This window comes from Annulohypoxylon maeteangense (genome assembly GCF_022496945.1).
Source record: "Annulohypoxylon maeteangense strain CBS 123835 unplaced genomic scaffold GGS22scaffold_7, whole genome shotgun sequence".
NCBI lineage: Eukaryota > Fungi > Ascomycota > Sordariomycetes > Xylariales > Hypoxylaceae > Annulohypoxylon > Annulohypoxylon maeteangense.
The window spans coordinates 1,001,475-1,027,001 of NW_025953254.1; the positions used below are offsets into that span (position 1 = coordinate 1,001,475).

The 25,527-nt window shown below is 48.5% G+C and overlaps 7 protein-coding genes across 7 annotated transcripts; 5 read left to right on the plus strand and 2 right to left on the minus strand.

Moving 5' to 3' along the window:
- The first annotated feature begins 2,675 nt into the window (after positions 1–2,675).
- GGS22DRAFT_161861 (uncharacterized protein) lies at positions 2,676–6,337 on the plus strand. The gene is made up of 2 exons (XM_047961145.1): positions 2,676–3,750; positions 3,799–6,337. The coding sequence occupies exons 1-2, from the start codon at positions 3,338–3,340 to the stop codon at positions 5,690–5,692; spliced, it is 2,307 nt and encodes a 768-aa protein (XP_047819580.1). The 5' UTR covers positions 2,676–3,337; the 3' UTR covers positions 5,693–6,337.
- Positions 6,338–6,573: 236 nt separating this feature from the next.
- Positions 6,574–9,177, minus strand: GGS22DRAFT_133876 (amino acid transporter). The gene is made up of 8 exons (XM_047958529.1): positions 8,909–9,177; positions 8,552–8,756; positions 8,311–8,380; positions 7,592–8,252; positions 7,204–7,498; positions 7,072–7,117; positions 6,911–6,993; positions 6,574–6,835 (listed from the first exon to the last, which is right to left on the minus strand). Exons 1-8 carry the CDS (start codon positions 9,001–9,003, stop codon positions 6,725–6,727), a joined length of 1,566 nt encoding a protein of 521 aa, XP_047819581.1. The 5' UTR covers positions 9,004–9,177; the 3' UTR covers positions 6,574–6,724.
- A 2,154-nt stretch (positions 9,178–11,331) lies between these two features.
- GGS22DRAFT_133796 (putative nitrilase) lies at positions 11,332–12,804 on the plus strand. Its single transcript, XM_047958527.1, has 4 exons — positions 11,332–11,683; positions 11,749–12,144; positions 12,211–12,403; positions 12,475–12,804. The coding sequence occupies exons 1-4, from the start codon at positions 11,526–11,528 to the stop codon at positions 12,694–12,696; spliced, it is 969 nt and encodes a 322-aa protein (XP_047819582.1). The 5' UTR covers positions 11,332–11,525; the 3' UTR covers positions 12,697–12,804.
- Positions 12,805–14,929, minus strand: GGS22DRAFT_133738 (fungal-specific transcription factor domain-containing protein). Its single transcript, XM_047958526.1, has 5 exons — positions 14,617–14,929; positions 14,221–14,559; positions 13,856–14,130; positions 13,580–13,804; positions 12,805–13,515 (listed from the first exon to the last, which is right to left on the minus strand). The coding sequence occupies exons 1-5, from the start codon at positions 14,657–14,659 to the stop codon at positions 12,913–12,915; spliced, it is 1,485 nt and encodes a 494-aa protein (XP_047819583.1). The 5' UTR covers positions 14,660–14,929; the 3' UTR covers positions 12,805–12,912.
- A 1,409-nt stretch (positions 14,930–16,338) lies between these two features.
- GGS22DRAFT_161891 (sterol-binding-like protein) lies at positions 16,339–17,393 on the plus strand. The gene is made up of 4 exons (XM_047961146.1): positions 16,339–16,371; positions 16,450–16,776; positions 16,840–17,040; positions 17,119–17,393. Exons 2-4 carry the CDS (start codon positions 16,761–16,763, stop codon positions 17,280–17,282), a joined length of 381 nt encoding a protein of 126 aa, XP_047819584.1. The 5' UTR covers positions 16,339–16,371; positions 16,450–16,760; the 3' UTR covers positions 17,283–17,393.
- A 4,496-nt stretch (positions 17,394–21,889) lies between these two features.
- On the plus strand, positions 21,890–23,130 carry GGS22DRAFT_161895 (uncharacterized protein). Its single transcript, XM_047961147.1, has one exon. The coding sequence runs from the start codon at positions 21,904–21,906 to the stop codon at positions 22,747–22,749; it is 846 nt and encodes a 281-aa protein (XP_047819585.1). The 5' UTR covers positions 21,890–21,903; the 3' UTR covers positions 22,750–23,130.
- A 955-nt stretch (positions 23,131–24,085) lies between these two features.
- GGS22DRAFT_161907 (spermidine synthase) lies at positions 24,086–25,515 on the plus strand. The gene is made up of 3 exons (XM_047961148.1): positions 24,086–24,374; positions 24,450–24,687; positions 25,075–25,515. The coding sequence occupies exons 1-3, from the start codon at positions 24,090–24,092 to the stop codon at positions 25,350–25,352; spliced, it is 801 nt and encodes a 266-aa protein (XP_047819586.1). The 5' UTR covers positions 24,086–24,089; the 3' UTR covers positions 25,353–25,515.
- The last annotated feature ends 12 nt before the right edge of the window (positions 25,516–25,527 follow it).

Consider the following 25,527-nt stretch of genomic DNA (forward strand, 5'->3'; position numbering starts at 1 on the left):
GGATGGGCTCACTATGCTGTGCTCGGCCGTTATTGCAGCCAGTGGCGTAGGTTGGGTCTAGAACTTATGGGCTATGGGTGGTTGCTGGATGAGACGGGAGATTCTGCAAGTAGGCATGTTGTCTTAGAGTGGGAGAGTAGAGGAGCGAGTAAACGCATAGGTAGGAAGATAGACGTCGGAGGTCTGGAGGGTCCGTGAGATGGGATTGTGGTGTGTTCGCTTGATGCTACGGTAGTGTAAATGCGAGATGTGCTACGGGTTTGCTTGTTTGGGTGGGTAGGTTTGCGTCTTTTAGATGCGTGCTACCTCTCATCGATATCACATCAGAAGTGCACACTGCGTTGCTAATCCCCAACTGTTGGTCATTGATGTACGCGTACGTACGTTATTAGCTAGGTGCTGGCTGGTAAGAGGTAGATGTGCATAGTATTACGAGGAATAGGTTAGGTCTGACGAGAAACCCCGTCCTTTCATCGTGTGAAGAATCTTCTTACAGAGCAAACATACGTACATATATGTACGATTGCGTATCTCAATAATATTGCGGCTTCTCTAGGTATTTCCTATCTGAGTGGACTATTGTGCCGGATAACGGTACACTGCAGCAACTGCACAGTCAGCAAGCCTCTGGGTTATATATAAGCGTTGGAGTGCAACGCATCACAACGGTGGAAACTTCGAAAACGAAGCCAACGCGGACGAATCCGGACCGGAGGGATCTGATACAAACCTTAGCTTACCTTCTCCCCATACGTACGATCAAGACCAAAGATGCCCCAGGCCAAGAGATTGCCGGATCTTCTTCTTTCCTCCCACAATAGGTAACTTATAACTAAGGTTATACCAACTTGGGCGAATTTAAATGAAAAATTAGCGAGTGTGACGCGTGAGTAATAAAGCTACCGAGGAGGCTCCTTGATTGGATGATCCGGGGCGCCTGCACGATGACGATCTTTAACATTGTGACGAGTGACCCCGAGCCGCTTGTGGGATTGCGTTGTACGCTAACTGGTTTTGGGGGTGATGGTGTGCGTATCAGATTCTTGTCCCCCATCTGTGTATCGATTTGATCTTAGTAGCGATAGTCGGTGACGAAACATTCGATGTTGAAGAACCGGATTATTCTATGATCGATCGCTTTTCAAACTTGAATTTCTCCCTATTTTGTTTTCATAGCCACCTTGGTTATCTCATGAGAAACAGATGGCGGATAGTTATTTGTTTGCGATCCTGCGATATGGGCAAGGGAGCGAGAAGTAGCCAAATAAGCTAAATTCGAGCTCCGAAGATGATTGTCGGTGATTTTCAGAATCGGCACTTTTCTGTGTCAGATGCATTTCGATAGAACCATGATTGACGATCGTTCGGATTCGGATCATATTAGTAAGAGAATATTACATAAACTAGGAATTGAGGAGAGTGATATTCATGAATATTGCTCCCTCCATATTTGCCAAACTTGCGAAACTTGTTTATGCGTAACTCTCCACGTGTGCGTTAATGCTACATTTCATTGCCGTCTGTGTCTTGCAGAAACGTCGGGTCGCGGATCGCGGATTGGACGTTGAGAGGTACTAATCATTTCGGCAGGGCTCTTGAAAACCTCCAGGGCTAGCTGCCGAGTCCCATGTCTTATTAATAAGTAACAATGACAAGGTGCTGACAAGGTAAACTAGAGTCTAGACAATCCAATAGGGAGCTGCCTATTGCGTCTTCTGTGAAGTTCTGCCAATCTTTCAATTGACCTTATCTCGCGTCAATTTTAATAATAAGGGAACGTGGGGAAAGGGCAGCATAGAACCTACCCCTTATCAAATTTAGGTATAGTGAAGTTTAAAAGGTAGGACTACTAATGCATGAAGAGTTCAAATTCTTCGATGAGAGCCCAGAGGAATTGTTGAAGAAAAATAGTAAAGAATCTTGAATGTTGGAGATTAAAAATTGAAAGTCGAAATGTCAATTCTAGGTTTCTTTAACTTGGTTGGCTCTTTCACATGTTGGACTTGGACCCTAAAGTCTCACTCCTTCCAACTGTTGTAAAATCCTCCTGGTCACCTTGCAGCAGTTACCCGCGTACGCTGTGCGACTAGACTAAATTCGCACCTCAGTTGGTGCCGGTATTATGACGCTAAACCCCTCTCCGTACATACCTTATATTTTATGTACCTAGGATGTACAGTAGCAGTTGTACAAGCGATTCTAACAGTCAGTTCTATCGATAGTCTTATCATCCGCTTTGTAATAGTTAAAAATATCGACAAAACATCTAGTAAGAATTCTTATGATAAACTTGAGGTTTTATGTGCTAGTTTTATATTCAAACGACAAACTAATCTAGTGCGTTGAAGCTGTCATTGTATTAGACCGCCGATAATTATTTGACCTCTCGTTTCGAATGGGTCCGAAATAGGTCTCGTACGAGGAACTTATTTTCCTAGCCCTGTCACCGAAGACCCCACTAGTCTCATGTAGCTTGCAGTAGGTAAATGTACCACGATATACATCGGAGTTGGTTGATACAATCAACTCTACACTAACATACATGTAATGGGTACTTTATACCCCGGTCGCCTATGCAGGTCCCCTATAGTTACTCCACGTATCGTTTATCGTGCTCTTTCCCGTTCGCAACATTAGGCCAGGTCTAATCTTTTAACCTTCAACTTCTTACCCAAAAAGGGGAGCGAAGGGGGTCCCAATTTCGAATCTCCTTCTATTTTGCTTTGGTGTTGATCACCGCGGCCAAGACATCGCGACATTATTTCCCCAGTCCCTTTTTTTTTCTCTGCTCATTCTCTTCTGTTCGAGTTCCGTCTTCTCTTCTAACGTGGGGATTATTACCTACATGTACTGTACCTCATTTTCCCGTCGACTTGACCAGATTTCAAATTTCAGATTTCAGATTTCATACTTCATACCCCGGCACACGCTGTCGTAATCTTTCTTTATCCGACCGGTTATCCGTCACAGAGTTAACCCCTTACACTCATTTTTTCCTATTGAATTTTTTAGACGAACCCTTCGGACGACATTACGTCTTGTACAGACGATTTCTTGTTTGAGTAGAAGTAGATACGGTCGCGAATTTGACCTGTTACGTATCGCTGATCAAATTCCTAGTTAAGGAATCTGATATAGAATATTGAGTTGAGGGAGTGACTCTGGATCGATATTTCCACCTCGCCCTTTACTAAATTCTCGATATTTGGCTTAGCAAGATAGCTACCGCCACCTCGCCATGTTCCAGGCTATTAATGAACTTCTTTAAATTTCGCGATATCCGACTTATAGCTTCGTCCGCCCATAAGCCGCATATAATCCACCCAATCGGTTCGGTATGATGCTAGCGGTGCAACCGCGTCGGTTATTATCGCGACCGAGAGGTCTATTGCTTTTCGCAGTCCTCGCCGCAACCCTCTACTGGTTCTTGTTACACGGGACTGCTACTCTCCATACTACGAGATGGTATGATGGGCGAGCTGGATCAGTACAAGTTCCCCTAAAGGAAAATACCGAATCCCAACAGGTCCAGCAAGCCCAACAACAAACCCAGCAGCAAGCCCAGCAGCAAGTCCCTCTACCAGCGAACCAACAGAGTAGTAGCGATCAAGGCGAACAGAGTCAACAAAACCAATACACCGAAACTGAGTCACATAAAAAGACAGAAGAGGAGAAAAAGAAGGAAGCAGAGGAACAAAGAGAAGAGAACCTCCGAGAACAGTTTGATAGAGAATATGAGGCACTTGCTAAGTAAGTTCGGCCATTCTTATTGCACGGCAAGTTCTAACGACCATGCAGAGAGCCTGGCGCCGATGCACTATTTGGGCAAACACTCACTACTCTTGAGCCTTCCAAGAAACGGTCGCTACAAATCGAGGAACACCTGACGCCCGCCATATCTAAGACTTATTTCAGTGACCACCAACCATATATCTACAACCCGTATCCTAAATATAATGAGAAAGCCTGGCTTGACGAAAGGGCCAAGTATGTATCTTGTGAAGGCCCAGGCGGCACATCGGGAGGGGATGTAATGGTTTTCAAAGGACAACCCAAGGCATTTCCTGAGCCCGGATTTGGAAGCTACGATGTCCTTGGCATGGATGGAAACTTGTGCTATGAGCGTGAGACGAGATTGGGTGTATACGGTTTCCAGGCGGACAACGACACCTCGAAACCATCGGTTGACTGGGACAAGGTCCGCTGGGGAGACTTGCAGGAAAAATGCGCTCAAAAGAACAAGGCCCGATACAACCTGCAAGGGCATTCCAATCCTTACCTTACGACAGTCTACTCGCGCGACAACTCGAGTTCAAATGGCGAGACTAGCCTTGGTTCGTCGGAATTGCCCCTGTATAGTCTTGGAAAAGCTAGCCCGCCATTGCGTCACAAGAGGGGGCTTCCTGAACAACCTAAGTCTGGCAAATCTAAACCTCTAGCTGGTTCTGAAGCGAGAACCGCTCTCTTGCTACGGACTTATACTGGCAAGGAATACAGTGAGAATGACAAGCAGGTGATTCGATCATTAATCACGGAGCTTTCGATACGCACCGGCGGCCTATACCAGGTGTTCTTGTTTGTCCACGTCAAGGATACGGCGTACGCAATTTGGGATGACGAAGAAACGTATCAATATGTCCTCCAGAGGAATGTTCCCCCGGAGTTCAGGGATATTGCGGTTCTCTGGAATGATGAAGCCACGCAGACAATGTATCCGAAGATCGACCCTAAGAAGGCGACCGTACATGTCTCGCAGTGGTTATCAGTCCAAAAGTTTGCTCAGGAGTTTCCCGAGTTTGATTATATTTGGAATTGGGAAATTGATGCAAGAGTAACTGGTCATCATTATGACTTTGTTGAAAAATTGGCCACTTTCGCCAAGCGGCAGCCTCGCCGAGGATTATGGGAACGTAACGAGCGATACTATATCCCATCTATTCATGGGGATTACGATACACAGTTTCGAAAGGAGGTAGAGCGTGTGTCGGGGAAGGACACGGTCTGGGGTCCTCCGAAGCTACCGTTTGTTACCCCTATTGGACCGAAACCTCCGGTTGCAAGTCCCGAAGATGACAACTACAAATGGGGTGTCGGCGAAGAGGCAGACCTCATTACCGTTGCCCCTATTTTCAACCCGCTCAATAGTTCATGGATCAGTGGTAATGAGTTGTGGGGATTTAATGACTCTACACATGCGACTACAGATCTGCCAAGAAGAGCTACTATTGTCACGCATTCGAGAGTGTCGAAGAAACTTCTCGATATCATGCACGTCGAGAATCTTCGGGGAAACCATATCTCATCAGAAATGGTCACGCAGACCACCGCGCTACTACATGGCCTTAAGGCAGTTTATGTCCCAATGCCTGTCTTCTTTGACCGACCTTGGAAAGGCAAGGACCTCGCCAAGTGGTTCAATGGTGGTCTGAAAGGAGAAAGTGGTGGCATCGGTTGCGCTATGGGCTGGGGGCGTGAGGCGAGATACCGTGGAAGCACTTGGTATTATCGGGCAAACCCACCGCAGCGACTCTACCTCAACATGATGGGTTGGGAAGATACTAATCTGGGCGGCGAAGATTGGGAAGAGACGTACGGACGGCCCTGTTTACCGCCTATGCTACTCCACCCTATAAAAGATATCGAACCCACCGAACCTGGATATAAGAGCGAGTCAAACCTTCCCTACTCCTAAGCGGATAAGAATCTATCGGCATTTAAAAAATTATTACCTTACTACCCGCGCCAGAACTCCGTACTCTACCATCGTTAAGGAATGGGCCTAGCGTTTAGGACCTTTTGACGACTCTTTTGAAACTCAGGATTTCCTATCCGTGCGACGAACTACTATTAGATTCAGTCTAACGACTAAATCGATATGAGATACCCAAGTATTCTTAGCTGGGTTCGGTTATCACATCAATATCAGCGCTTCGCGTGATAGAATTCTAGTCGACTAGCTTGGTCCCAGCCTTTCAAAAGCAAGCGAAGGCCATTTTCTTTAGATCGAGCTTCTAGAAATTCGGCATTTAGAGAGGCGAGTGTGCAAGACGCGACTCGGACAAAAAGGACACGAAAAGAAAGAAGATGCGATCATGGCGAGGGAATTAAACTCATCGCATTGCTTGGCGTTTCGCATACCTGGCGTCAGATTTGATATTTACGCCGAGCTTCGTCTCGGCTACGAAGAGATTCATTGCATGTATGGATTCCAGATCGGTCACGAATCAACTCTTCCAGCTTCCTAGTCCTAGACGGACTAAGGTGCGCTGCGAGTTTTTCAAAGTAGATATGTTATGTTATGTACATACCCATTTGTAAATGAATATATTTAGCCATGACATTATACAATCAAATGTATGTGATGATGGATATGATGGTAGTATGATGATGTCGTTTGGCTTATGCTCTATTTCTAAGTTGCTGTTTTCTTTCAGCTGCTCGACACACCAAGTACTAGAGTGATGGAAGTAATATAGATGTCAGTACCCAATTTTAAGTCTAGTCTGAATGTGAGAGTTCAGACTGAGACTGTTCTAAACTCAGATAGGTACCTGATACCTGATCGAGAGAAAATAGAGGTCATCTAGATCATCAATTTCATACAATCTTCTAATAATGAATCAAGTCTACATATACCAGGTACCTGGATTTATATCAATCCAACAAATAAGCTCGAACCCCAGAAATTAAGAGCTACGCTTTCTAATACAAAACATGCACTCGTCTAAATTGGGATTTCCCCTTTCTCATCTATACCATTAGATTCCGAAGCAGTAGCGGGAGTATGCACTCCTTCCTCGTCTCCGGGAGCACGTCCGATGATGGCTTCGAATTTCTACGAGGTTTCGGTTAGCATGGTAAATAGTGGTAGTGGTGTGTGGATTGTAAAAGATAGGTGGTATAAACTTACGGGTCCTTCAAAGACACTGCCGTTCACGATCCAGTACGTGCCGACTAGGATTAGGAATATACCGATGACGACGACTACGTAGTCTGTAGATGTTGGTAGGTAATTAGTAAGATGGATCGCTACCTAGTAGGAAGGTGGGGGATAGGTAGGCAAGGACTAACTCATATCGTCCCCGGAAACGGGAAGGCCGGTCGGGAAGCAGAAGAACTGGAGTGTTGGTTAGCATGTTTTCCCTTTTGGGAGACGGGCGAGGGGGTGTCATCCTTGGACGGGCCGAGAAAATAACTACATACCACAGAAGTAACAACCACGAAAACCGCCGCAACGATATTCAACGCCCACCCGGCGCGCCCGAGGTCGAAGTACGTCCGCTCCGACCTGTACTGTCGCAAGATACTGCGCCCGCGCACGAGCAGCGTTATGACGGGAAACACGTACGATACGTTGAGGAAGATGGTGGTGCTAGCGGCGTAGGCGCTGAAAGCGACTGAGGGGCCGAGGTAGAGGAGTCCGAAGAGCACGTTGAAGATGAAGGTGAAGACGATCGTGCGCACGGGGACGTCTAGTTTTGGTGTGATGTGGGCGAAGCTAGAGAGGAGGGCTGTTAGTATGGCGTCCAGTCCATAGCTCTACAGGAAAAGGAACTTGCGGATGAGTGATGGGGGGAGAGGAAAGGCTTACTAGCGATGATACACGATCCCCTTATCTCTCGCCATCGCATAAAGCAACCTGCTCGAGCTCGTCACGCAGCCATTCGTGCCGTTGATAAAGCAAACCGCCAACATAAGCGTCAGCACCGTCGCCGCGGCCCTGCTCTTCGTTCCCTGAAGTATCAGCTCCGCGATGGGCATATTCGTCGGCGTGCTCAGCACGGTCGTCGGGTCCGTGATGCAGAACAGGATGACGAGGATAAATGCAACTCCCGTGACGCCTCCCACGATGACCGCGTATATAATCGCGCGCGGCGCATCCTCCGCCGGCCGCGGCATCTCCTCCGTCATATGCAGCGCCGCGTCGAAACCGATCAAACTCAGCGCGCTTTGGAGAAGTCCTAGGATCCACGCCATCCCATCCGACCACCCCGTCTCGTTGCTGAACTCGGCGAACACGTAGTGCGCGTCGTTTTTATCGGATGTCGCGAGAAGTACGATGCTGATGACCACGACGCCGAGGAGCGACCAGTACAGCGCGGCGTCGTTCCATCGTCCGAGGATCCGGTTCCCCCAGATATTGGAGCCGGTCGTGAAGGTGACGACGGCGAGGAAGATTAGGTATGTCCGCCATGCTTCGATTTCGTAGGTGCCGTTCGAGGCGATGACGGCGGCTGCTTGGATGAATTGCGCTGGGGGTTGTGTTAACGGTTTATTTCACTTGTTTGGTATCTCAGGTGTGGATCTTACCAGCGAAGAAACCCTCCGTCGTCACCAGCGTAAGCCAGCCCGCGATATTCGTCCACCCGACCCAGAAACTCTATCACTCAGTCAGCCAACAATTTCCCATAAACATAAACACAAACCCCCCTCCCTCTCCCCTCCCTCCAATCTCCCCATCTTCTTCCACCCACCCCAACCCCCCTCAAAACCCAAACCCAAACCCCAAAAACAAAAACAAAGAAAAATCCCAACCGGGACTCTCACATACCACAACCCTCCTCCACCTCTCCGCGCAAAGCGCATACACGAAATGATACTGGCCGCCCGCGGTAGGCCAAATAGCGGCCATCTCGCCGAGGCTAGCGGCGAGGGCGAGATTGCACAGGACGCAGAAGAGGAAGCCGTAGAGGAAGGAGACGGAGCCGCCTGAGGGCAGGACGAGGCCTATTGAGCCTGCTAGGGCGATCCATGTGCTGGAGATGGGTTGGGTTGCTGTTAGTGGGGGTGGTTTTTGTTGTGGTTTGGTGTTGTGGACGCGGGTAGGTGTGTATATGAGGGGAGGGGAGGGGGGGTGTGACAGGGGAAGGGAAGGGAGCAAGGGAGCGAGTGTGATGTGAGCGCTCACTTAAGGATAGCGAAGGTCAGAGCCACCATGGTTAACCTCGACAGCCGGGGTTGCAATCTGCCCTCGCCCACAGCGGGGGGCTCGGTCGGCGCCATGACGGGAGACTTGTTACCGTGTGTATGTATGTAGGATACCGACGACGTTCCGTTCCGCAGCTCAGCTCAGCTCTGACGCGAGGTTGGGGAGGTCGTGCGACGTTGCTCGGCGTTGGGCATGGGAGAAAAGGGGGAAAGAGCACGGAAGATCGGATGGCGGAAGCAAGCTGAAAAAGTAGGTACCTGTTAGGTAAATAAATTCGATATTCGCGCGCGCGCCCTTAAATAGCGACCCCCGTGAACCGCGCCATCGGACGAACCTTTGGTTATCGTATGGTTAGATACTACCTAGGTAGGTACACAGATAGGCGGATACCTACTTACGTAGGTAGATGGATAGATAGATAGCAAACGCACGTATGTGCCTATATATGTCGGTAGATAGGTACGACTAGGTAGGCTAGTTACATATAAGAGGTTACCTTACTACGTATGGTCGTGCAATAGTATGAAGCACGCAAGGCGGCCAGCCTACAGATGCTGATCGACGGATACGACGCGAGTATCTATATCAGCACCCGCGCTCACGTAATCGATTCTCACATTTCTTTTTTAACGCCGCGCTGTAGCCCAGGGATATACATAAGATAAGATGGCGTTCCAAAACTAAGACACCATACTCCGTACATAGGTAGGTAGATCTGGTATGTAGGTAAGGGGGGCCGTCCCGCTGCCCAATCATCGTCTCAGTCCCCGGCTTATCATTGGGTGGGCGTCGATGCACGGGCGGGCGCGCATTTCTTTTCTACGCGGGAGGGCTGGATGGGCTTGCCTGCCGAAAATTGTGCTGATTGCAGATTGTGATGACTGTTAAATTCACCGCTTATTTCTAGACTAGAACGAGATATTTACGCTCTGAAGACAGCTACGAAGTTGCGGCTTTCAAGAGCTCGCCAAGCCAAGACGTGTGTGTATGGATATGTGTATGTGTATGTGTAAAGGAAATGAACATAAATTCGTGGCCTTCCCCCGATTTCTAGTCCCTTCCTCTTCTTCCTTAATTGCTTTTTCTCTCTCAAGTTTCATGCTTTTTCCCCCGGTACTACTGAGTCGGTTTTTATGTAATTCTCTCTCGTGGCGTTTTTCTGATAAAGATCCCGCCCACCTGGCTACATCCCGGGCTGCGATGCAAGGCAAGGACCTGGGAACCCTAGGAGAACAGGTGAACCCTGCTCAGCATGTCATTGTTCGAATTGGATGGCATGTTTTATGCGTCAAATGTTTTGAGTGCTCTGGTACTGTGCCTGTGTGCCTTTTGCGTACCTGCTGTGCCTCAGTTTCACAGAATGGTATAGAATCATGTTCGTTCTGGTTCGGACCTCGACGTTACATATTCCGCATATGTGTGTCTGGTATGTAATGCGCCCATGGCTCCACATATCCCAGCATCCTGGGAAGGGAGTCTGGGGGACTTTAAGGTCCGAGAGGAAGTCCGGGAACTGCTTTCCGAGAAAGCGATAGCTCATAGCTTGTCAGCACCCATGCTCGAGACCGGGGATTGAATATCGTGCTATTCCCAGCTTCCATCGTTCAACAGATGCCGTTAAAACGAACGCCGGCTACCGTCACCCGATCCCGTGATCGCGGACTGTTGCCAACGGAGAAGCAGTAGGACGTAGGACGTAGGACTTAGCTTGACGACCTGCAAATCGCCCGTAAACTAGGCGAATCTGGGTTAAGTTTAAGGCAAGTTGGTCACGGCTGGGGAAAGCTCCAGCTCTTCCGCCCAGTTTTCGTTCCACTTTAGCCTCGCGACTTTCCTGGATCCGGAACCAGGATCCACGTAGGTTAACTATTTGAAGCCGCGCTAGTTGATCGTATAATAGCCTTTGGAAGGACTCTGCGATCGATCATACGAACGTGACGATCTTCGTACGGCCGTGCCTCAATAATAGAATATTTAGCGACCTTTTTGGTATGTTTGTCGAGAGGATTTTCCTATGAATATATGGGTAGGGATATCACGAGTGCTAAAGATGCAAGGGCTCTTCGAGAGCCTTACCATTGTGCGTTAAAAAAAATGTCGTGGCACTGGTGGATTCTTAAGCTTCTGTTTCTTCTACCCGCAGCTACAGATATGCGGTGCGGTGCTAGCCTATGCAGTACGAGCTCGTGGACCTGCCGCATAAAGTGAGGGAAAGCTGCAAGGACTGCAAGGAAGCGTCGTGCTGTGTAGCATTTTGGACCGCACCACGTACAGAATGCTCCCTGCACGACCAATGGTGGAATTCGGCTACTGCGTGACGCGGCGTCTGGGGTCTATACTATCGCTCGATATAGTAGCAGCCGAGAGGGTAGCAAGCTCGGGATTCGTAGCATAGGACTGAGGTGGCTCTTTGCTGACTGCAGACGCCGTAGCTCCCCGCACCTGTATGTTACTGCAGTGAGACGCTTCTGCCGGCATGGTATAGTATATATAAGGGCAAGCAGCATATGATCGACTATAGCTTTGGGGGTGTTTCCCCTCTTCGTCCCAAGCAAACCACCACCCCTCCTACCAGAATTCGCCTCCCCGCTTTACAATGACTGCCACAGTTCGCGTTGGTGCCGTACAGGCTGAGCCAGTATGGCTTGACCTTGATGGAAGCGTCGACAAAACCATTTCCCTTATCGAGAGCGCCGCTGCAGATGGAGTTCAGGTGCTTGGGTTTCCCGAGGTCTGGATTCCTGGATACCCGTGGTGAGTTCGGTCGAAGATTCGATAGGGCACCAACAGCTAACGTCAACTTGTTTGCCTCAACCTAGGTCTATGTGGACTTCTAGTGTCATCGAGAACTCCCACATCATCCACGACTACATGGCCAACTCGATGCGGAAAGACTCCGATCAGATGAGACGTATCCTCGCTGCAGTGAAGAAGGCGGGCATGTTTGTGGTTCTTGGATACAGCGAAAGAGATGGTGCTAGTCTCTACATGGCACAATCGTTTATCTCTCCAGAGGGCGAGATAGTTCACCACCGCCGAAAGATAAAGCCCACGCACATAGAGCGGACAATATGGGGAGATGGGCAAGCCGAGTCGCTTAAGTGTGTCGTGCCATCCAAGTTTGGCAATATTGGTGGCTTGAATTGTTGGGAGCATTTGCAACCTTTGCTTCGTTACTACGAATACTCGCAGGGAGTTCAAATACATGTTGCAAGGTCAGTCTTGGTCATTCCTTGTTTCTCTTCTTTAATCATAAGCCCCTTCTGACCGGAACTGTGCAGTTGGCCCGCAGAGTTCGAGATGCCAGATCCCGCAAAACTTAAGTGGCTATACCACGAAACAGGAGAAGCAAGCTACCGAGCTAGCCAGTTCATGGCTATTGAAGGACAATGTTTTGTCCTTGTCGCATCACAAATCCTAACCGAGAAGAACCTGGAAAAAAACAACCTTTCCGGCAACCCAGTCACGAAGACGGTGAGGTCTTCCTAACTTCCCGCCACGCCATATAATATGTACTAACATAACTCCTCCCTTTTTTTTTTTAGCCTGGTGGTGGATTTTCCATGATATTTGGACCCGACGGTAAACCGCTTTGCGAGCCCATCGGCGCTGGCGAGGAGCGTATCCTGACAGCGGATGTCAATCTGCGAGACATCGACTACCCTAAGGCGTTTATCGATGTTGTTGGTCATTATGCAAGGCCGGATCTGCTCAGCTTATTGGTGAACCCCACCCAGGATTTACATGTGACGAAAATGGCAAAGTAGGTGTGGACATTATGGCCATGAGATGGTGAGTGGATTATACGTGGTGGTTGGCAGTACGTGGTAGAGGTACGTGGTGATGGTAGTGATGGTTGTAGTGACGGTGATAGTGATGGTGATGGTAGTGGTGGCGATCGTGACGAGGATATACTAGGTATGATTTGGTATGACGGAGATGAAGGCGGTGCGGTGTTGAGGGTGATGACGATTTACATCGTCCTAGATACACCACGGCGCTGTAATATTTAAGTTGACGACATTCCACCACTTGGAATGAGAGATTCGGCCATTGTCGGCCTGGAGATCTTGTTGTTTCCAAAACGATTCGATAATATCTCGTAGAACAAAAACATTACCAATTCGTCTTTCGTCGTCCATTCGATCGAGCGTTTGAAGGATCATAATTCTTTGCTGGTCATTCTCCGTCTCGCACGCGATGACGAAGAGTGGCCATGGGCTTGTACAGACTTCGAGGCTACTCAACGCCTGGAAGGCTTGCTCTAGATACATTGACCTGAGGTCTTGGTTATGGGTGCAGTCGCCCGTTCTTTGCAAGTATAGGAATGCCGCAATTCGATAAAGCTCAGCGGTGGTGAGGATCCTAGTACGCTCCTGCTGTGGTAGGCGATGGGCGTCATGAGGATCCAGATGCTGTTGGAGGCATGTTACTTTACTCTCGAACAAGTGCCACTCATCAGCTCTCCGAGCTCGTTCTTCGGCATTAAAATCTGCAGACTCGCCCCTAAGCTCGATGGCACGTAAGCCGTTGGCGTAACTTATGATCTCCATAACTTCTACAGAACATCCAAGAGATCCTATAATCTGCGAAGTATTAGCTAAAGTTGGGACTATCGAGAAGTTGAAAGGGCGGGATGGAAACCCTTACCAGAGATTTATCAAAAGACACATCGTGTAGGAGCTGTAAGGATGCCGGACCTCGGGTCCCATGAAGGAGTGGCTGGCTAAAGTAACCTAGAATTTCATGATAGAGAAACCATGTATATAAGAATCCGTATTTCAATTGACCGCCGTGGATGGCGGCAAGCTTCTGAAGAATGGTTTGGGCACCGTGAAGATGCAGGTTCCAATTGCCCTCAGTCTCATCAAATACCTGCCCCAGGTTAATATGTCTATGAGTAGAAAAAACTACGCATGCGCTTACATTATAGACGCATAGCATCATTGACGTGGCTAGTTGTGTTTCAGTAATCCCGACCGATTCGCTCGAGAGAGAGGAAGATAGCGACCGAAGCGCGTCGGCCTTGTAAGATAGAGCATGCTCTGGGCCCCATAAGTGAAAAGCCGATACGGCGAGCATGGCATTTCTGAGGCCATCTGAGGCGCTCCCGATGCTTGAGAGCGCCATAGGCAACAAATCGTCGCGGAATCCATTGTTGACGTCAATTGTGGATATCATCTGAGAGAGCTTACGCCGGTCTAAAGCGCCGAGTATTAGCGAATCATTCAAGGCGCGCGGGTCTCGCGGGTCTCGCGAATCTAACATATAACGAAAGGGTTATTCCTCACAGTAATCGATGAGATGAGACTCTCTCTCGTGGATGTTCGAGAATAGAGGGATGATTCGGGCAGGTCTTGGCTGGCCCCTCACGAAGGAGAGGCAAATGGGCGAGATGCCTTTCCTAGCTAATGCTAGATCTGAGTAAGTGACATTCAAAAACTGCTTCCCATAATAGGCCGAATCAATTTCGTGATGGTGGATCGTGTGGTCAGGAAGGCGATTCAATCTGCGACGACCATCCGGCTGATCTGGCCATGCGAGGCGGATCCCATATCCCAGACACTCTCTCCCCGTGCGAAGGCAGTTGTTACAGGCTGGGTAGCCGCGGTCACATCCGATCTTACGTCCTTTCCGACACGTTTAGTAAGTGCTGTGATTGCTGATGTTATACTCGAAAAACTTACGTTTGCAGGTCCAACACCCCTGCGCTCGTCTAACAGTCTCCATCCTTCAGCGCGAGTCAAGAATCAGGAACAGGAATCAGGTTTGTGCACAAGTCTTTCTTAGTATGAGGCCACACCCACGGGGTCTGAGCCTTGCATCTTCGTGCGCGGGTTTTGACTTCTTTACAGTGGCGAGGCTGGGGAAAAGCAGCGAAGCGGCGCAGACGCGGAGGCAGACGGGGTATATTATCCACAGACGGATCGATAACAGAGCAGATGAACAGATATTCTACTTTGGTCATACAATTCTCGAATCTGCCATCATACGACGCATTGTAACGATTCAGCTGTACGGTTTAGGACAAGCTGGGAGACTCTGACGATAGGATGGTCCCCGGTTTGCTTGGTACATTGGATGTACGTTGACTCTTGAAGATGGTCGCAGCGATATCGTACTATTCAAAAATATCAAGATCTCCGCAATTCCCTACTGACCAATTGGATCCCTCCTCGCCGTCGGGGTTGCTAGCAGTCAAATCCCGAGTGACCGGGCGAGACCCCGAGCGTCTGGCACCTGGAATTGGAAATGCAGGAAAGCTGGGTCCTACACACGCATGCCAGCGAAGAAACGTGGTAGAATCAGATGTAGAAAAATTTTCGATTTCGTTAAATTCGAATCGATGTCGGTGATAGAGATTAATAGAATATCGACAACTAGTCGGCGAAGAGACCAGTATTCGGCAGTTCGGCGATTAGGAGCGGGATAATTTTGATGCCACTTCTCAGTTGGACAGTTGCTGCTGACGAAACTTCTGAACTTCTTAGATACAAGAGTCTTCGCCTTTACGTCATCCTCATTCGATTGTAGCACCATAAAAGATGAAGTTCAAATCCCATAAATTTCCTATTCCCCGTGGCTTCGTTTAAGTTGGGTAAATGATGATGGTTGATGGCTTTTTTTGTGCACCTCGAAAAGCTCAACAGAGGTGAGATCTCAGACAAGTAGACAAGGTGTGCTGGGGCAGCTGAGGGGTGTGTGTGGTAGTTGAGCGTATGTATGTAACAAGCACAACAAGCACAACCACAACAACCACTCTAAAACCCTGATGACAACAATGACAGGAATGACAGCGCACCCACAGCACGACTTGGGACTCCTGGGTCCTTGGCGAGTTGCTAGTGACGCTGGCAAAGATGGCAAAGCTCGATCACTATCGACCGGTGAGATGACGGGTAAGGCCGGAAATAGCCCCTCTAGACCAGAGAAGGAAAAGGTCAGAAGAGATCAGGCGATGGCGAGTTAATCGAGTTAATGATGCCAGGGGCTCTCCCGCGGGGGAACGATTGTGGTAAATAAGTTGACCTCTTATTGGATGTTGTTACATTGTGGACAACCGTGGACAGCCATTGCAGCCTTTGCTAACTGTATCCAGAACTCGGTACGGCAAAGTCGTAAGCTTTGCGGAACGCACTTCCATGTAATATGTGCCTGTGTAACATGTGAGTTTAGGTTGAGTCAAGGTTGACCTGGTCTGCCAGCTTAGCCGATCCCTTTTCTTATTTGCCTCTTGGAGAACCTGGGGGACTTTACTAAGTGGCATACGACCCTGTATGTTGCTCATGACTTAAATCCGATATGGTGGAGAAATGGAGATATGGAGAAAAAGGAAATGTGGCTTGGGGAAATGTGGGGGCAAGTGGCTACCTGTTGAAATTGTGGCTTCGGATTGACTCCATTCCGCTTACATAAATCGTAATATTACTACTAAGTACCAAGTACTTCCCCAGTCAACCCCATCTTCGATCACAGTCTGCATCCGTCTACAATAAAGGCTAAGATATATATGTACCCAGGTACTTAGCACCTTCCGTTCGGTTTCGCTTACCGAAAAAGTGCCTGGATCTACCTAGCACATGAACAAATTGGGTAGCGGCCGAGGTTCAATTCACATGTGCAAGGTCCGAGAGAGACATCGTCATCGTTTCTCGCATAGTACATTATGTACGTGTAGCCTTTAGCTTACTCAATCCTGCGATCTTCCGAATCTTTAACTCTCCAACTTTATCTCGCGTGCTTAACGACTAAACGACTAGACGACTACACAACTTCTTACCGCCGGTTTCCCTATATCGTATCAACTCTCGGTTTAACAAAGTTCGCCAAAATGAGCTTCAAAAACGGTATGTCCCTTGTTGCGCGTCCATTCCCATTCCGCAAATTACTAACCAACCTCCTCTTGCTAGACAAATTTCCTTCTTCAGAGGCATTCGATGCTATCAACGCCGCGTTAAACGCAAGCGAAGCCGATAAAAAGGATGCTATCAAGCAGGGAAATGCCATCTTTGCATTCACCATAAAGAACAAGGCCGGCGAAACCGAGAGTTGGCATATCGATCTAAAGGAGAAGGGCGCTGTCGGTACCGGCATTGGGACCAAACCAACAGGTAATACACCACCGCGATTCGATTGTCGAATCCATTCGCGTGAAACTTAGCATACTAATTCGCGATGATAAACAATAGTTACTCTTGCACTTTCCGACGAAGACTTTGCTAAACTCGTAACCGGTCAAGCTAATGCGCAACGATTGTTCATGTCAGGGAAACTCAAGATCAAGGGCGATGTGATGAAGGCGACCAAGCTACAGCCTATCCTAGCAAAGGCGCAGACAAAAGCCAAGTTGTAAGAGATCGTCAGTTGCCTTGGACATCTCGTCCGGGTTGGATTGGGTTCTTAAAAATGTAACAATCCATGTGTATTATATATCATAATTACAAACCAAATTCCTACCACCAAAGCCGGGGTTTAAAGTTTCTCTTTCATCACGTTGCCATCACAGGCATAAACCCTCAACATCGGGACGAGGTTATCATGTCTAGGCACAAGACATGAGGAGTGCGCTACCCCATGCAGAGCAAAATTAACATAATTACCTAGGTACCTACATAGCACTTTACCCAATCCTCATCTCCCAGATTACTTGATAAAAGAATATGGGGGAATCATTCCCATTATGCCACCATCGTTGGTTGAGACCTACAAGTCGTCTTTAAGGACCACCTCAGGTCCAAGCAAGCTTTTTAGAAATCTCAGATATCATGCAATTTTGCGATCTAGGAGTTAAATCTTCCTATTCACCCTCGCAGGTATATCGACGTTGGTCAACATGCCGCGAATAGAGGTAGGTATGTACATATGTACCTACATATATGTAGGAAGATCTGTCGAATAATGTCTAGAGGAATAGAGTCGCACAAATGCTCCTTTAGTTGATCAGGTAGCTATGCTTAGCTTACCACTCTCCTTATATAACATATGATATCATCCATTCGGGGACGGCGCCAGGTCCCGTCGTGATGTAAGTGGTATGAAAAGCTGCATATTATATAGCTCCGATTCCGGCATCCACATATTCGATTTTCTAGAAGAATTATTAGTTCACATGCAAATTTTTGTTAATCCAATTGTTTTCGAGACCACGGTATGTTTAGGCATATTTCATTGTTCATTGTTCATTGTTCGATGTTCATTATTAATGTTGGGATCGATTGTAGAAACCTAAGTACCCATGTACCTAACAGTACGTACTCTGTACATAGGTACAAATACGACGTTGTTGAAATGTGGCCTGTGCTTCCCCTTAGCTCCAGCTGTTCTGTACTCATACTTAAGGTACTTAGCAGGCGCGTCTTTAGTTTTACCCAATGACGTGTGGAATGGTTGCTGGGAGCACGAACTGAAGCGCTAAACTTAGTACCTGATTGAGTTTTTGGTGTTAATTTTATGGGGAAAGGTACAGGAAAGGCCTAAATACGTACCTGCGTACCCTTATTATTTTTTTTTCTTCAATCACAGAACCCCAAAATAATAACATCGCTCCCGGTTCCTTTCATACCTAAAGCAAAAATCTTTTTGCCCTTGCAGTCCATCACAAGGCGTCAAGGATCATCGACCTTCATCAGCCAAACTTTCTATTCTACCCATCTTGATTCATTTCAATTGTTGCATGTCAACATCCTTCCAAGCCCGTTAAGAATTTGCCGCTTAGGCTTTTCTTACCTTACCTTTTTTTTTTCTCTAACGATCATTTAATCCTTTATTCGTCAACAGCTTGCACTCTAACTGGTTGCAGCCTGTCGCCCGAGTGATCATAAGTTGGTCCTCTTTCTCCCCCTCGACGCGTCCATCAACATCAACATACCCTTTTTCTTTCCATAATATCAACCATCACGAATCATCACGCGTAATCGAAAAAGTCTACCATTTCATTTATGCCTGTGTTCACGATGAACGCCACGACACCCCACAAACCCCGTCCTCCCCCGGGCCAGCAGGGCTCGACGCCTTTCCGTTCTGCCTCAGCAAGCCGATTCCGATCATCGCTTGTCCCCATGAATAAACCATCTCCTGCGCGCGCCTCGCGTCTTACAGGAAAACTAGCACCTACAACAAATCCGTCGTACGGTCGCGACCTTTTCCGCACCAATACTCCGCAAACTGTTCGCACTACCAAATTTGCGCCCACCCTACCCAACGATGCAACGAAGATGACACCAAGTGCCCGCAAGTTTACCCAGAAGAGTACGAACGGAGGTATGACTGGTATAGCACCAGCAGAGCTTTTCAAGATGCGAATCCCATCCCCCGACCCTGAGCTATCTGGTGAAGCTCTATCCAAAGAAGTCCCAGACGATCCCCATCGCAAGGGAACCATCTATGCAGACCAGTTCTTAGGCCACAAATGCCCGAAGAACTTTGACGATCTCCAGCGCCGACAGTTCTTCTGCATCCTTGATTTACGAAGACTTAAGTATGCCGCTAATGAGATATTTGCCAAGAAGGATTGGAAGTTGAATATCATGAATTTTGCGAAGGAATATGAGAAGAGCAGAGGTTTGATTATGCTACGGTATGGACTTTACGAATTCAAGAACATCAAGCCCTCGGAGGAGGTTCTGAAGAGATGGAGGGCTACTCACAACTTGCCTGAACCGGAGCCGCAAGCAGAAAGCACAGCCACAGGGGCTTCGGCGCAGAGCAACCGTCGTAATACGGGTGCGAACATTCTATCAACGAAGCGCAAGGCTGAGGAAGACTTGACTCCGAAAGATAATGCCTTGATGGCGTCAACTGCGAATCACAACAAGCGCCGCAATTTAACACAGGAACAGGCCGATCCCGTTCTTACGGGCCCTGCGCCTTTCAAGAAGAGTAAGCGGAAGGCAGACGATACTGAGGAGCCTGACGAAAACCAGCCCAACAAAGTCCAAAAGCCTACTCCTTCAGCTGCTAAGTCCAAGTTCGAGAGTATCCTTAACAGAACACAGAGTGGCAGTACTTCGCCGATCAAGAGAGCTCCATTAACATCCTTCGGGACACCTAAACCCAGCGAATCTCAGAACTTGAGTTCCGTCAACAAAACGAACCCATTCTCATCGTTCACGAACGGATTCAAGCCTGCATCGGTTGAGGCGGTTAAGGGGGACAGCTCCACAAATTCAGTTCTTGCCGAACCAGATGTCGTATCGACGCCAGCGAAGAGTGGCAGCAACATCTTCAGCTATCTGTCTGAAAGTTCTGCGAACAGCAGTGGCAATGAGAATGGTGACGCTGATGACGGCGATACAGAGTCTGAATCGGAAGAAGAAGACGGAAGCCAAGAGGTGCCACCCAGCGACCAGCCTAGCGGTTCTGGGAGCGCTGGCACGAGTACTCCTTCTGCTCAGAGTGACTCAACCCCATTTGCTACTGGTAAACCCTCTGCTACTTCCTTTGGCCTCTTCGGCCAAGCCAAGCAGGACGTTGAAGCTAATGCCGACTCCAAAGGCGGTCTCTTTGGACGAGTTCAGATGGGATCTAACGGACAACCACTTCGAGCTCCGTCTAATGTAGAAGGACAGGCTGCCTTCACTTCTACCGCACAGCCCGCCGCTGAAAGCGAACAAACTAAGACTCCTACTCAGCGCCCAGGCGACTACACATTTAACGCAGCAACGACCCCGATCTCCTTCGGTTCAGTGACAACTCCTAAGCCCCAATCTGGCAACGAGCCCGATAAATCTTTGGACACGTCAACAGCAAAGCCAGCTGTGGGTCTGTTGTTTGGAGCAGGGGCCCCAACGAACAAGGCATTCCAGCCATCAACTGCAAGTGCAAGCTTGTTTAATTCAACTAGCACGCCCACTTTGTCCGAGAAGAAGATATCCCAGACGAAGACGAGCAACAGTATAAGTTCTCTCTTTTCAGCACAGAAGTCTGCACCTGAGCCTGCTGCATTATTTGGTGGTGTCCAGAAAACAGACGAGAAGGACTCCTCGGCTGAGACCAGTAAACCCTCAGCTCCTAAGGAACCTTCCTCTATCTTTAGTGCCTTGTCGTCGAGCACAACTGCCCCTGCACCCACAACCAAATCACTATTTGGCAACCTGACGGCGACTAACTCTCAGTCGAATGGGGGTGCTAGCAGCCAATCGATATTTGTGAATGCTGCTAAGCCGCCTGTGTCTAACCTATTTGGTAGCTCTTCAAGCGAGATGCCATCATTTGGCTCGGATAGTGCAAAAGTTAACGGCTCTAGCACAACGAAGTCCCTATTTGACACACCGGCAAAGCAGCCATCTGCAAGTTTCACCTTCGGTGCATCAAAGTCGGAGATTACAAGTGAGACACCCAAGGCCAGCAATGGTCCTAACCAGACGTCGAGCAGCTTCGACACGACTACACCCAAGCCGCTCTTTGGTTCTGAAGGGCTCAAGCCTGCTGCACCTGCAGCGTCGATATTTAGTAACAGTTCAACTACTCCAGCAGCATTGTTCGGTGCTAAGAATGGCGAAGCGAAGCCTGCTGAACAGAAGCCAGTCCCAGCAACAATGCCCTCCTTGTTTGGCAATAATTCAACCACCTCGACTAATCTATTTGGTTCTAAGAGTGTCAGTACAGCACCTGCGGAGAAGAATGATGAATCCTCTACCACAAAGCCGGCGAGCAGTTTCGCCAGTACTTTCAGTGCTGGGCCTAGTTTCACTTTCGGGAGCCAATCTACAGCACCAACTGTGTCTAGTTCACAGACTTCAACTGCGCCATCGATATTTTTTGGCGCTGGTACTAACGGTACCCAAGCCAGCAGCGGCGAGTCGAAGAAACCTGAGATTCAGTTCGGAGCTTCTACAGCTGGTTCAGGCACGACTCCGTTCGCTTTTAGTCAAGGAGCTTCAAGCTCTGGCTCCGGGTTCACCTTTACCGCTGGTGGCAACGGGCAGTCATTCAACAACCCCTTCGCCTCCCCCACCCCCTCGCCGTCTGTCTCGATGTTCGCTGACAAGCCTTCGACACCCGCACCCGCACCTGCCCCCTCATCCACCTTTAACTTCTCTTTTGGCCAGCAAGCGCCATCAACCCCCAATCCGGCTCCGGCTAGCCAAGGATTTTCGTTCGGAGCGTCTTCGAATGCTACCAACGGTGCGCCTAGTCTCAGTTTTACAACTGCGACGCCGCCCCAGAACAACGCAAACCCATTCTCATTTAAGCCTACTACAGGTTCGATGGGTACCAGTAGTTTCTTACAGGCAGGTGGCGATTCATTTACAGGAGCTAGTAAGACGTCTCTCGACGAGCAAGTCCTTGAAAGATTCACTAACCCCTCTCTAGGCTCCCCGTTCCCGGCGCCCTCGAGCATAGGTACGACTCCAGTGAGTGGTACACCGGAGCCACAGACCCAGAATGAGGACGGCGAAGAGGCACCACAGGAGCAACTTTCGCTCACGACCGGCGGACCAGGCGAAGAGGATGAAATTATTCTGCATGAAGTACGGGCCAAAGCCATAAAGTACGTATCCATCCGCAAGGGCGAGGAAGAAGAGGAGAATAAGTCACCGTGGACGACTCAGGGTGTAGGCCCTCTCCGCGTTCTCAAGAACAAGTCGACCGGGACTGTTCGTATGTTGCTCCGTGCCGAACCGAGAGGTCACATCGCGATGAACAAAGCCCTCCTATCGGATGTCGAATACAAGTCTAAGGAGAAGACAGTTACCATTGTAGCGGCAAGCGACAACGGAAATGAGCTCGAGTCATGGGTGCTACAGGTCAAGAAGCCCGACTTCGCGCAGGAGCTGGTTCGTGTGTTAGAGGCGAACAAGAGTGCGAACAAGAGATAAGATTGACAGATTCGCATTGGTGTACGGCGTAGGGCGGGTATACTAGAGCATTAGCATTGATGCTGGTATTGTTTGATTTCTCATTTTCAGGGTTGAAAAAGCATTCGGAAGCCCAGAGTATGGAAGGCATTGTTTGGTAACGTCGCAACTTGTTATTGGAAGGGTATCGAGCAAAATGAAAGATGCATTCACCACTGTAGCTAATGTGTACCTGAGCTTAATTTCGACAACCTTGAGTTGTAAATTATCGCCTTGTTTTGGCCTTTACTTGAATGTTGCACATGAGCATGAAGACTGTTATAATCGACTATGATAATGATAGGGGGTTAAATAGGTACTTAGTACTAGTATATTCTCGCTAACATTGAAGATTGGTACGATTAGATCGAAACTGGACCTACTAGGAGCTGATGCCCAACGATACGCCTCTTGTTGCCCAACTAAACGGGACAATGGAGGCTAAGGTTGGTTACCGAAGATGTCAAGGATGATTAGCCGCACATGTGTATTTCATGCATTTGGAGTGGAATCTGTTACGTGCATGTACAATGACTGGCCATACTAAATCTACCTATCACGGCCTCTAGAAGTGTACCCTAAATGTATAGATTTGTACCTTCCAAGGTTAGCCGTGTGACTATCGGAAAGAAACTCTAGTTCGGTCCTATCAAACTTACAAGTTTAAGGTTACAGGTTTTTTTTTTAGCTTTTTTTCCCTCACCGCAAAGCAAAATTTTCAGTCGATGCACTGGAGAAGGCAAATATTTTCGCCGTGTCAGAGTAACGTTCGACTACTGAAGTTTTTATCAACCAACTGGAAACGGCCAACTTCGAACTACAGAAACTTGCCTGGACCTATAAATATTTACGAGGCTCGACGTTGCAGTAGTAGCAGTAGTACGCCTTTTTCCATTCCTACCCCGCCGACGGTATCGATATTTACTATTGACAGAACCAAAGATGTCTGGAGAGATCGTCCACGAGACCATCAAGGGTAAGTTGCATTGGTACACCACGTTTGCTTTAATCACAAATGAGGTCATCGCCGACCATTGATTCGAATTGTACAATATGTTTTATATACCTACCTAGGTAGATATATCAAATATTTACAAATTCGTTTCTATCCTTCAAATCTACGTCATAGTTGTTGACTTTTAAGAATCCTTGCACTAACAATATTTCATAGATGGCTGGTTCAGAGAGATCTCTGAGATGTGGCCTGGTGAGCGAGAACGAACTCCTCCCTTTCCCCTTTTGGCAAAATGTCATTCTGTCAAAAGGGAACTTTGAAAGTTTTCTTCTAATGGGAGTTTCGGTTTTTCATTTCAGGCCAGGCCATGACCCTAAAGGTGAAGAAGGTGCTGCACCACGAGAAGAGCCAGTACCAAGATGTCCTCATCTTCGAGTCCACCAACTACGGCACCGTCCTAGTTTTGGACAACGTCATCCAGTGCACTGAGCGGGATGAGTTCTCCTACCAGGAGATGATCACACACTTGGCCCTTAACTCTCACCCTAACCCCAAGAAGGTCCTCGTCATCGGCGGCGGTGATGGAGGTGTCCTACGTGAGGTTGTCAAGCACGAGTGCATTGAGGAGGCTACCCTCTGCGACATCGACGAGGTATTTTTACCCGATATATTGTTTCTGCTGTGAAAAGTGAAATGAAGGTAGCTAACCCTAGATCTAAAATAAAAGGCCGTCATCCGCCTCTCCAAGCAATACCTTCCTGGTATGGCCGAGGGTTTCAAACACCCTAAGGTGAAGGTCCACGTTGGCGATGGCTTCAAGTTCTTGAACGAGTACAAGAACGCCTTTGACGTCATCATCACCGATTCGTCGGATCCGGAAGGCCCCGCCGAGAGCCTGTTCCAGAAGTCTTACTTCCAACTACTACACGATGCCCTACGCCCTGGCGGCGTTATCACCACTCAAGGTTGTACGTCTCCTTTATATCAGGCAAAAGTTCGCAGAGATACCGGGTGAAAGAAAACGGCACTGAACTTTGCGCCTGGTTGTTCTTAAACAACCCCCCGATTTTTTCCTATGAAAGGTCGAATCTTGGGCTTTGATGGGCTGTGTTTCCCTCGTGATATCTCCTTGCTCACTCCTCCCCTCCCTATATACCACTACCTATCTAAGTGTTCCCTTTGTCGAGTATTTCGAGTCTTGGGTCTTCAGCTAAGCCTAAATCTACGTCGATCTTCCGACCCCCATCCCCATCCCCATCTCCTTTACGTCTCATCAGGTCTCCCCACTCTGTTTTAGACTCACCCCCTAGTTTTTCCACCGAACTCCGTTCGCTAACTCTTCGCTTCTGTAGCTGAGAACCAATGGCTTCACCTGCCTCTCATCGCTAAGCTGAAGAAGGACTGCGGTGAGGTGTTCCCCGTGGCTGAGTACGCGTACACAACCATCCCGACCTACCCCTCGGGCCAGATCGGCTTCATGGTCTGCTGCAAGGAGGAAGGCCGCGACGTCAAGAACCCCGTCCGATCCTGGTCCCCCGAGGAGGAGAGCAAGCTCTGCAGATACTACAATGCGGAGATCCACAAGGCCAGCTTCGTCCTGCCGACTTTCGCCGCGAAGGCTCTGCAATAGGTGTGGGGAACGTTGGATGGGTAGAGGGAACAGTCGGCTTGTGAAATGAAGCTTACGGGAAAATCACTGAATGAGTTATACGCATGTAATAGATGTCCTATCTAGACCTAGGGTTAGGACTGGATAGATGGCCGGAAATCAATATATCGGCTTATGGTCAGAATCATCCTCTTGG

Excerpts from the sequence above, each read along its gene's own strand:
- GGS22DRAFT_161891 (XM_047961146.1), top strand. Across the intron at positions 17,041-17,118 it reads CATTGGGACCAAACCAACAG|TTACTCTTGCACTTTCCGAC; the intron begins GTAATACACCAC and ends GATAAACAATAG.
- GGS22DRAFT_161861 (XM_047961145.1), top strand. The coding sequence starts at position 3,338 with ATGATGCTAGCGGTGCAACCGCGTCGGTTATTATCGCGACCGAGAGGT. Across the intron at positions 3,751-3,798 it reads GAATATGAGGCACTTGCTAA|AGAGCCTGGCGCCGATGCAC; the intron begins GTAAGTTCGGCC and ends ACGACCATGCAG.
- GGS22DRAFT_133876 (XM_047958529.1), bottom strand. The coding sequence starts at position 9,003 with ATGGCGCCGACCGAGCCCCCCGCTGTGGGCGAGGGCAGATTGCAACCC. Across the intron at positions 8,381-8,551 it reads AGAGGTGGAGGAGGGTTGTG|AGTTTCTGGGTCGGGTGGAC; the intron begins GTATGTGAGAGT and ends ACTGAGTGATAG. Across the intron at positions 6,994-7,071 it reads CGTTTCCGGGGACGATATGA|ACTACGTAGTCGTCGTCATC; the intron begins GTTAGTCCTTGC and ends CAACATCTACAG.
- GGS22DRAFT_161907 (XM_047961148.1), top strand. The coding sequence starts at position 24,090 with ATGACCCTAAAGGTGAAGAAGGTGCTGCACCACGAGAAGAGCCAGTAC. Across the intron at positions 24,375-24,449 it reads CCCTCTGCGACATCGACGAG|GCCGTCATCCGCCTCTCCAA; the intron begins GTATTTTTACCC and ends CTAAAATAAAAG. Across the intron at positions 24,688-25,074 it reads CGGCGTTATCACCACTCAAG|CTGAGAACCAATGGCTTCAC; the intron begins GTTGTACGTCTC and ends TCGCTTCTGTAG.
- GGS22DRAFT_133796 (XM_047958527.1), top strand. The coding sequence starts at position 11,526 with ATGACTGCCACAGTTCGCGTTGGTGCCGTACAGGCTGAGCCAGTATGG. Across the intron at positions 11,684-11,748 it reads TGGATTCCTGGATACCCGTG|GTCTATGTGGACTTCTAGTG; the intron begins GTGAGTTCGGTC and ends GCCTCAACCTAG. Across the intron at positions 12,145-12,210 it reads GTTCAAATACATGTTGCAAG|TTGGCCCGCAGAGTTCGAGA; the intron begins GTCAGTCTTGGT and ends GGAACTGTGCAG.
- GGS22DRAFT_161895 (XM_047961147.1), top strand. The coding sequence starts at position 21,904 with ATGTTCGCTGACAAGCCTTCGACACCCGCACCCGCACCTGCCCCCTCA.
- GGS22DRAFT_133738 (XM_047958526.1), bottom strand. The coding sequence starts at position 14,659 with ATGGAGACTGTTAGACGAGCGCAGGGGTGTTGGACCTGCAAAC. Across the intron at positions 14,131-14,220 it reads GTCTCATCTCATCGATTACT|ACCGGCGTAAGCTCTCTCAG; the intron begins GTGAGGAATAAC and ends TCGGCGCTTTAG. Across the intron at positions 13,516-13,579 it reads TGTCTTTTGATAAATCTCTG|ATTATAGGATCTCTTGGATG; the intron begins GTAAGGGTTTCC and ends AATACTTCGCAG.